The sequence below is a fragment of the Opisthorchis viverrini genome (genome assembly GCF_000715545.1).
Source record: "Opisthorchis viverrini unplaced genomic scaffold opera_v5_11, whole genome shotgun sequence".
Taxonomy (NCBI): Eukaryota; Metazoa; Platyhelminthes; class Trematoda; order Opisthorchiida; family Opisthorchiidae; genus Opisthorchis; species Opisthorchis viverrini.
The window spans coordinates 3,657,567-3,667,868 of NW_008751667.1; the positions used below are offsets into that span (position 1 = coordinate 3,657,567).

A 10,302-nucleotide genomic window follows, 5' to 3' on the forward strand; every position below is an offset into this window, starting at 1 on the left:
GTCCCCATCCTGGAAGGCGAGTAGCACCGACAGCACCCAAGCGTTTCGTGATCCCCTTCATATTCCTCTGCCAAGTCAAGGGTTGGCGACCTCTCTGTTTACGCCACTCTGAATTGGGCATGGAAAACAGCACTCTCTTCGGCTAGCGATGCTTAGGCATACGCAACACATGTCCCAACCAACGCAGCTTCTGGTGCTGTGCGCATTATTCAATGGAAGAACGACTCTCATATGCATACATAGGTTGGACATTGGAAAGTTTTGTATAGTTGAACAGGAGGCCGCCCATGTTTATGCAAGATTTGTTAAACGAATGTTCATAGATAATGAACTGGGAATCGGATTTGGGAGGCCCAATTTTGTGGCTGGCTGATAGTTGACAACAACACTCAAGCTCCACAGCCGCATTTTAGTAGCATTTCGAGTTTCGAATCATCGTGCCATCGCTTAACTGGCTACATTCTACGGTGCGGATGGCGTCACCTTTGTCCAAACCATTCGGCCTAGAGTCTCATGCAATTCTGAAGGCACACGTCCTGCACGGCAGAAGTGATGGCAAATCTGCGTTGAAACTGAAAACGCATCTTCCCAGTTGCCTACCCGTGGTTGCCGTCACGTAGAGACCGGATCTCACTGTGGTGTGGCGGTTGGTGTACTTCAGCGACCCATTGAACTACATAGGGGGGGGGGGGTCGGCGCGACACTCACAATGTCTCTCATTCCAGTTGGTCAATGGTTAGAAGTTTGACGAACACAGTCTCCCGGTCCTCCAGACCGGAGTTTGAAGCACGTGTGGCGACTGGTTTCGTAAAAGCCACCATTTATTTGCATTTACTGCCAAACATCGCGGCCTTTTGAGCCAAAAGCTTTGATTGAAGACTCTAATCGTCTTCCTTTCTAGGTGTAAGCTCCCTGGGAGTATCCTAGCCCACGCACAACCATGAATTGCACACACACACACACGCACGCACACACACATATACTTACACACAAACTCTTACGGCAGCGACGCATCATTGTTGAACACTAATGTCATGCTGTCGATGATAATGACTACCAGTGGTTGAGCAGTCTGTGTACAGGCTACGCTGAATGGTGGACTTGTCCTGGTCACATTTTTAGTACACTAACGACTCATAGCCATCCTTTCAAAAGTTCAACCGCGAGTGTAAACTCCGTAGAGTGTTAGGGGGCTGCATGCTACCGACACTGCTGCCGCTGCGGAATTCCCTCGGTAGTATGGTTGCACAACTGGGTCCAGCCGTTTGTAGCCGATGAATACTTCACGCTCAGGAAGCAAAAGAAATCTTGTGCGGTTTCGTTTGTTTACTTCAGAAAGAGAAATCCGTTGCGTTTGCATTCGTCCAAACTTTAGCACAGTTGTATTTGCCTACTCAGTGTTCCGATACTTCACTGGTATTATTAAGTAATTTCGTTAAGTAATTCCATGTGCAGTAACCCTCTTTGAAGAGGAAACTTGACGAGGAGAGCGGAGTTCCAATAACCCCCCTCGAGCGTGCACTTTTCTTGTTGTGGGACGGGGTCAAGCTAACTCATGCTTGACGGGTAGTGCTGTTCTGGCCTTACAGGGGTTGGCTTCTGCTTGGAGGGATCTCTCATGGGGTTTTCTGTTTCGGACTCATTTTTTGGTAGTAGACTCTTCGATCAGAATACCACAGAAATTACATGATACACTTTACCATTCTTATTCCATTAGCTTTAGACGTGATCTGTGTAGAAAGACCGAACACATCTCTTAATTCGAGAAATACACTCATTTGCAAATCAATTTGGTTTTCACCAGATATTCGACTGAATCTCTCGTTTGTGATATTCTACAACTGAATGTGCTTCACACAGGCCTCTTCACGATGATCCAGTTGGCACTATATTCGATATATCGCAGTATAATTTCACGAAGGAAACTACTCACAAGGTTCATTTGCAAATGAGTGTATTTCTCGAAAACAGTCCAATTAGGGTTCAAGGAGAACATGAGGTTGACGGAAACTCGGGGACTGCCCCTAACTGATGAGCCCCAAGAAGGGCGAAACCGGTCATGGGCTGTCGAAGAGTTTTCAGCAACCTTGTGAGTAGTTTCCTTCATGAAAACATCTCTTAATTCCTGTTGTAAAATACCAAGTATCATTGCTCTTCCTTTCTTTTGCTGTTCGTCGCGCTTCCGAGGATATCCTACGAGGATTTCGTGCGCTACTTTTCACGCTTGGAGTTTTGTCACTTGGGTCCGGAAACTGGTCACTTTGGACAACCGAGCCGACTGGAAAAACCTCGTGGCTATTGGGAAATGACCACAGAGGTGGGTGAATGGATTAAATATTCCACAGCGGGTGGTTGTCGTAATAACGAACGTAAGTTGCCCATCACCTATTCGCGAATGAGCCTTTGGTGTGCGGTGCTGTTTGTCTCCTCTCCTGCTGTCTACCTGTTATCAGTTGAGACGGGTTGTAAGAACTACCCTCAGTCCACGTAACTCACGCACATTCATACCGAATCACGTAACTTTAACTTAGTGTTCCTTTGATGAGTAGAGGGAGAACTATGGCCGACATACTTTCAAGACAGAGCTTTTCCAGATGTTTCAGGCAGCGGAAATAAGACCTCTTTATGCTCTCATAAAGGAAACTACTTACAAGGTTGCTGAAAACTCTTCGACAGCCCACGACCGGTTTCGCCCTTCTTGGGGCTCATCAGGTAGGCGCAATCTCCGAGTTTCCGTCAACCTTATGATCTACTTTTCCGATTCATTGTTTCAGAACCATAGCTCGTGTAGCTTGATGTCGGTGAACCCGTAACGAGGCAGTTAGAAAGCCAGTACTCGTTTATGCAACGGGGACTTCCGTCGAAGAATGTGTCCAGCATCAAAAGCTGCGTTGGTTGGACCGAACCACCGTTTGCCAAAGAGAGTGCTGTTTTCCGTGACCATAACCTGGTAGAGGAGTTTGAAAAAGATTACAAAAGCCTGCGCGATGTCAGTGCGCCTCACCCGCACCTGGTTGGAGACGCTGTAAGATATGGATGCCAAATCGATATCGACGGTGTTCTTGTTTTCAGTTCCCATCCAGAATGCCGGACTGACTGACTGGAGGTTTAAGCGCCTGGAAATGATTGTAATAGGCTAGCACTAAGCCCCATCAAGAAACCAGGGTTGGGTTCGAGCTACAGAGACAACTTTATGCGGTACTGTGGACATTATGCTAGATAATGTGTGTGACTTGGTGGCCACTTAGTGACCGAAGGCATTGCGAAACAAACGACGAATGACCACATCATCTCGGATAAGATTTTTCAGAAAAACTGGGCCACTCCAAACTAAAGCGGTAGCTAAGCTAGCTTAAACTGGCCTTGAACAATGAGCCGGTTGAATGAGAAATCTGTCCGTGCGATTATATTAAGAGGATTTTCTCTTTTGGGGAGACGAGTCGGTTCCAGAAATTCGCCTAATCGTCACTGACCTTGAAAGACGATCAGCAGCAGGGTCTCATTGTTGCTTTGCTCTACTCTGTTTCTATCGCTTGGTTTCGTTGTCGACATGGGAACCTCAAAATTTCAATAATCTGGTCACTTAACCTTGGGTTAGTTTCTGATATACGCTTTTTTGTTTTCTTCCCAAATATACTTAATCTCGAGGGGGTAAGCAGGCATAAAGTTGATAATATAATAATGAGAAATCTGTCCGTGCGATTATATTAAGAGGATTTTCTCTTTTGGGGAGACGAGTCGGTTCCAGAAATTCGCCTAATCGTCACTGACCTTGAAAGACGATCAGCAGCAGGGTCTCATTGTTGCTTTGCTCTACTCTGTTTCTATCGCTTGGTTTCGTTGTCGACATGGGAACCTCAAAATTTCAATAATCTGGTCACTTAACCTTGGGTTAGTTTCTGATATACGCTTTTTTGTTTTCTTCCCAAATATACTTAATCTCGAGGGGGTAAGCAGGCATAAAGTTGATAATACGTGTAAGGAAGAAAATAGTTCGCGAAAAATTGAGCAAAATTCACCAACTCCCTTATTGGGAGGATTCTTGACTACCCTTAAAATCGAATGTTGGAGAAGAGGGTAGAATCAGGCCACCTCTGCCGGGCTCCAGTTTCATTAAATTCCAGCATTCGATAAGTAATCTGCTTTCCGGCCTGCTAACACACCTTAGGTTCTGTAAAATGCAGCTACTGAGAAGTTACCAGAAACAACACAGCCAGAAAGCGGAGATGTATCTGCCATGCTTTATCTCATGGAGACGAACGCGGTTTAGGCATTCCGGAGTCGCTTGTTTGCCTGTCTAAAAAAAGAAGGAAATTGTATCACACTGTCCTGAAGAACATCTTCGACCCGAGGTGTGCTTCTTGGCTAGACCAGCTGTCGACCAATCAGCGGAGGTACAGCTGTGATCGGATCCCTAAAATCGCACACACACCCGGGATCTTTGGTATTTGTCAAGTTTCATCAGGTGGACGTAGAGGGATTGAATATTTGACCAGCCTCAAGCTGTAGCCGCTGGACAACGCGCCTGCCGACCAGTCTGTGTACCCGGTGAATTCGATTTAAGCTGTGACCCCCGGTTCAACCGGCTGTCGACCAGTTTAGACAATCAACCAACTGCCGGCAAGCAGGCAGAGAATTTCGTGTGATCCTGGCGAACAGCCTGTTAATTACGAATTCATGGGCTTAGAATCCCACCGAACTTTTTGACAAAATCGTTTTCAGACCCTGGAAGCATTCGCGGCTATCTCGGTGGCCGATGCGAGATGATGGGATGACCAACAATCTCACCAAGGGCAGGCACATCGGTGTTCATCCTTCCCGGTTTGGTTTGCAGACAAAAATTTGTGTGTGTGTGTGTGGAGCCTACGAGAGGTAAAAAGGACTACAAGAAACGATTCCACAGGGATTTGGAGCGTCATAGGAGGGGCACGTTTTTTATTAATGAACCTGGATTTGAAAGATGTGTCTATCTGAGTCAAGAACTCATTTTGGAAAATAAACAAGGTGGGTGATGGATAGAGTGGCTAACAAACCTTACGTCCCATAAGATTTGTATGAAAGGATCAGTGTATACACTTTGAAGAATGTACACCCCGACCACTGAGAATGCAGAGTTCTTTTATGTGATAAGACCGAAAAATCTGCTAACAACTGAGGGGACACGTCATTGTGCTCTGATAAAACTAGAATACACTAGAATACACTAGACTATATGCGGCAACGGTTTGGACACAATCACGTGTGTGAGTATCAACGTTGGAGAGACATGAAACCGATAAGATGACCTGACCTAGGAATCAACTCAGCACAGCAATAGTTTGAAAATTGTTCTAGCTGGTTCTAGGAAACAGTGCAGTAGGGTAGTCGATGGTGAAAAAATCAGTGGACCGAATTAATGGTATGACCGAAACTGGAAGAGATCGTGAAATCGTAGGGAATGAACTGCCCCCAGCTGTTCTCGCTCATTTATAACAACGCTGAACTTATTCTAGCTCACCTCACTCTAGTTTGAGCAGTTGTCCTGCTTTCCTGTCGCACTTATTCCGGTGAATCCACACCAAAGGGGGGGGGGCTGAGTCACTGGACTCGAGTTTTGCCCTTATTAGAGCTCATCAGCAGTGCATATCCATGGCTGCGCCGGGGTTTGGACTTGCACACCTGACATGAGGCCAGCGTGTTACCACAGTTCCGCCAGTGCACTGTGGACGACCCGTCTCTCCTCTCTTACCATTAAAGTTAAAATTTGAGGTCATGAATCTGTCTCTCCCACGGGTCAAACGCAGCAAGTGCTTTGTCGGAAGGGTTCACTTTGAATATGATGAATTATAGAGATTTTTCGGCTAGTTCGTGCTCTCCCTGTCTTTCCGGGGTCAAGATGGCTCAGTGGATAGAATGCGAATATGTTGACCGGGAGGTCTGTGGTTCGAACTCGGCCTCTGAATCTTGACTCCCCTGTCTAGGCTTGGGCAACCTGGCAATATCTCAGCCCTCGTGCTTCCTTCTGGTGGCATAACAGCTAGGCACCGAAAGGGTGCTACACCTGAACGATTCTTTCTGTGTGTGTGAGGTGTGGTCAACAAGGTGTGCGACGAATTTCATCATAATCAGAGCCAGATGCTTGAAGCTAGGATGGGGATGGCAACCCGAGGACCTGTCCGACGGAATCGGTTCTCTTCTAGATAGTTGGACCTAATCAGTCTATTCTGCTTACTCAACCTATTGATCTGACCTCTGTTGGTGAATTCAACGTTTAAGTGCATGTGGTCGTAAAACCGAGTCCTGTTGAATACCTTCTTAGAAATTTCGCTTCTCTGGCCAAGTTTTTTGTTCCTCTCACGCTATTTTAGGCACCTTCCACATGAACCCACAATTCCGCGTTCACGTTATTGATCCGGATGAAACCGATGATGACAATACAGGTACTATTATCATCGGACTGATGCAAATGGGCAGACGAGAAAACTTTCAAGAACATCACACAATTGGCTACGCTTTGTACCTTGTGAGTATGGAAGGCTATCGAAATTTTGTTCCACTTTTTTCACTCGTTTACATCACCTACTTTTCGACTTTCTCCTGCACCCCTCGACCAAACCTGCAGAATGCGTTACAAGACACAGTTGATTCGCTGCAAGTTTCCTCGCTTGCCGAGGATATTCAGATAACTAGATTACTTGGGACATAGATCCTTGTGCCTTCTTGGTTACACTTTATGCCATCAACATCATAAAACGGTTTAAATGGAGCGGATGTGTTATGGGTCCTACTCGAAATAGTTAGCTTCTCACCTTCGCATCACCTCTGGGTACTCAAAATTCGTGAACACAACGTGATTGTGGTGTACCCAGAAGGTTCCAGTTTCCCAGTTCCAGTGGATGCCGGACCAGTGTGTTGTCTGATCGGAAGTTCAGAGGGATGGTCCTCGGACGTGGTGACATTCGATCACAGTTTAGTTCGGCTTTCTATAGTCTAACGTGTTTTGCCTAGCGGTCAGCCCCTGCTAAAGCAATCCCGTCTTAGTAAATTAATTGATTGGACCTGAATCCCAGTCTGCATCTGCTCTACCACCGTCAGTAATTCCAAGACGGTCGATCAGCTGTTTTATTCGTCCCAGGTTCCACCCGTAACAAAGAAATACTTTGAAGTAAAGGGCATCATGAGTGCGTCCGAATGGTTTTTCTTGTAAAGCGCTAGCATCATACTGCCACATTTCCGAATTATTCAAACCACTTCGATCGGGTTCTCGTCGATGAACTTTGTGGCCATCTCATCTGAATTTTTCCTCTGATCCTGGAGATGTGAGATCCCGTGATTTCCGTTCTAGACGTGCCTGTTTACCTCGTTTATTTCCAAAACTGCGTTCTCCCATTGTCTAACGACGAAAAGTGACAAAAGCTTGCTTGATTTGTTGAGTTTTCCACTTTGGCTTAATTCCTTCGGTGATACTGTTGCCAGTAATGAGAGTGAATGAGAGTGATGCAGATGGATTTTGGTCGGTTTGCCGAGCTTTATAAAACAACTTGTCAAACGGCTAAACAGCCACCTGATCAAAAGTCAATGGATGCACCCAAGCTGCCAGTATTTTGACAAATTACCACGGACGTTTTGTAATGCACTACTGATAAGGTTGCTGAAAACTCATCAACAACCCTCGAGGAGTTTTCAGCAACCTTATGAGTAGTGCATTACAAAATATATATAGGTATCGCGATATATCGACTGAAACATGAGGCGGCCTGGTGCGGCACATTCAGTTGCCTGTGAACATCAGAACCGAGAGATTCAGCTGGGTTCCAGGTGAGTCTGTCGAAGAAACCAAGTTAGTTTGCAAATGAGTGTATATTCGCTACCACTGACATGTTTACCTCACGTTTTAACTGGTCACATTGCAGTCTCACACCAGGTACCTAACCTCCTAAATTAAGGCGTCGCATTGTCTTGATGTTGAACATTCAGTGCTTCGGGAATCTGCGAGGCCATGTCACGAAGGCCAACGGGAAGCAGTTGGACGGGGAACCGTGAATGAAATTGCATTATGCGGCGATCCGGAAGGGCTTCATGCTCTTCTGTGAGCTCTTCAAGAAACCAGCATTTTCATATCTGTAGAAGCAGTTATACGACTTACAGGGCCGAGATGGCACAGCGGTTAGGGCGCGAATTTACTGACCGGATGGTTCGTGGTTCGAACCCGACCTCTGCCTCTCGACTTGCCATGTCTAGGCTTGGGCAACCTGGCAGTATCCCATCCTTCGTGCAACCTTAGGGTGACATGGCAGTTAGGCACCGAAGGGGTGCTACAGCTGAACGATTTTTATACAGCCTATTCTCGGGAAAAGATCGGCCACGAAAACCGTGCGCTGCGATCCCCAGGCAATCGACCACGATCACCAACCTACTCTCCAAGACGGTCGGAAAAGAATTCAATCTTACTGTATGTGGTACGGCTCCAAACGCATCTGCTGTCTGTCATAGGAATAAGACACCTGGTCCTAACACCTGAATCCAAGCATGTCAGATCAGATCTTCAAGAAAACTCTAACCATTGCGGTTTTAACTTTAGAGTAAAAGGTTAGATCATGGACTCACAGAAACAATTCTGTATGGTCCAACTGCCTTGCGAGTTACTTCTGAGTCAGAAGTTCAATCAGCCCATGGTTTTGGTCTAAGTATCTCGGATGTGTCACTATTTCTTTCAGTTCTTCGTTCACCTATACTCTCCTACGTCCATTTCGAATAAGTCTTCAAAAATGATCGAGCCATCAGTTACCTAGCTGGGTTTGGACTTCTACCGAGTAAAATATGAGCCTTTGATAGGTACTTGGAACAGGTTATGCATTGTGACTTCCAGTGTACTTGCTTTGTTAAAACAAGCATCTATTGATCTCAATTTACTTTCGCTTTTGTTCGGTCTGTACTACCTTCGAAATGCGAATTCAAGACACCAGTTCGGCTGTGCACTCCAAAATACTCAATAGGAACCCAGGATTATCATTCTTCGAGCGGGGGCAAGATGGTTCAGTGTTTAGAAGGTCCGTGGTTCGAACCCGACCCCTGCTTCTCAACTTCCCCTGTCTAGGCTCAGGCAATCTTGTAGTGTCCCAGCCCTTGTGATGCACGCTTCAGTTGGTACTTTATTCGAGATGTCGCAATACGAGAGATCCAGCTAGATTCAGTCCGGTCTTCTGTCAAAACAAAATTCATGTGTAAGTGGGAGACTGACTACCGGCTAATTCCCCACCCTTAACCACTGCTGACATCCATCTGATCTTTGTCCAAGAGTTCACCTGTACATTCCATGTCATGATGTCCCTACTGGTGTGTTTCAAGGTCGTACTTCCCATCCGTAGGTTTCTCGCAAACTTTATATTATGCCGGTGTTATTTTAGTGACCCACCCAGGTAATGCCATATTTCATAGTCCTCAAATGTGTATTCGCATAGATTCCGGAAAACTACCCCAGTGGAATGTTACTACCCCGGAGCTTTTTCGAAAGGAACGTTTCCAAGTGTCGATCTCCCGCTTTCATTAACATACGCGAGGTATGTGGTCGCCATAAATTGCCTCCTGGTGAGTACATGATCATCCCCTCCACTTTCGAACCGAACCAAGAGGCCAAATTTCTGCTCCGAATATTCTCCGAGAAACCGTGCAATACTAGGTAAGCATGGGGCGTTTTTTTATTCACGTGCAAACTCGCAGTACCCTTCCAAAACACTGGACCTTGTGTACTACAACCCCCCCCCAAAAGACTGCTTCAACGAGGCCACATTAGTGTTCCTGATTACCCAAAATTTCGTGTGGAATCCACTCCACCTCTGGCGACAGTCCCCTTTCTGGCTGTTCTTCGGGAAATCACTGTAGGGTGCGCATTTTTCTTCTATCGTCAGCCAAATGTGCATGTGCAGATATTCCCAGACATTCGAAAAAGGCCTACCTTGATCTCAGTGTGGACTTGATTTCCAACTCGAATTTCCCTAACATGTGACAGTGGGTAATGAGTTCAGCGCAACTTTTATCCGTTCTCTGTCGATAAAATAATTTCAGTAGGGCTTTGTGCTGGCTCGGTTTAATCGAACTGCAAATGCGGCAACCATTGAAGAATGTGTTCAGCACCAGGAGCTGCGTTGGTTGGGACATATGTTGCGTATGCCGAACCATCGTTTGTCGAAAAGAGTGCTGTTTTTCATGCCCAACTCAGAGTAGCGTAAACAGAGAGGTGACCAACCCTTGACTTGGCAGAGGAGTATGAAGGAGATCACGAAACGCTTGGGTGCTGTCGGTGCTACTCGCCTTCCAGGATGG

At 46.2% G+C, this 10,302-nt stretch overlaps 2 protein-coding genes across 2 annotated transcripts in view; one reads left to right on the plus strand and one right to left on the minus strand.

Annotated features, from left to right (window-relative positions):
* The window catches only part of T265_01101 (hypothetical protein), a gene marked incomplete at both ends in the record, with an annotated part of 68,509 nt that overhangs the window by 43,605 nt on the left and 14,602 nt on the right, over positions 1 to 10,302 (plus strand). The window contains 3 exons of the mRNA XM_009165044.1: positions 2,188 to 2,369; positions 6,348 to 6,502; positions 9,441 to 9,658. Coding sequence (XP_009163308.1) covers positions 2,188 to 2,369; positions 6,348 to 6,502; positions 9,441 to 9,658 — 555 coding nt within the window. The remainder of the gene's footprint in view (positions 1 to 2,187; positions 2,370 to 6,347; positions 6,503 to 9,440; positions 9,659 to 10,302) is intronic.
* Positions 2,822 to 10,302, minus strand: part of T265_01100 (hypothetical protein) — a gene marked incomplete at both ends in the record, with an annotated part of 24,557 nt that continues 17,076 nt past the window's right edge. Inside the window, 2 exons of the mRNA XM_009165043.1 lie at positions 2,822 to 2,947; positions 3,005 to 3,116. Of these exons, the coding sequence (XP_009163307.1) occupies positions 2,822 to 2,947; positions 3,005 to 3,116 (238 nt within the window). The remainder of the gene's footprint in view (positions 2,948 to 3,004; positions 3,117 to 10,302) is intronic.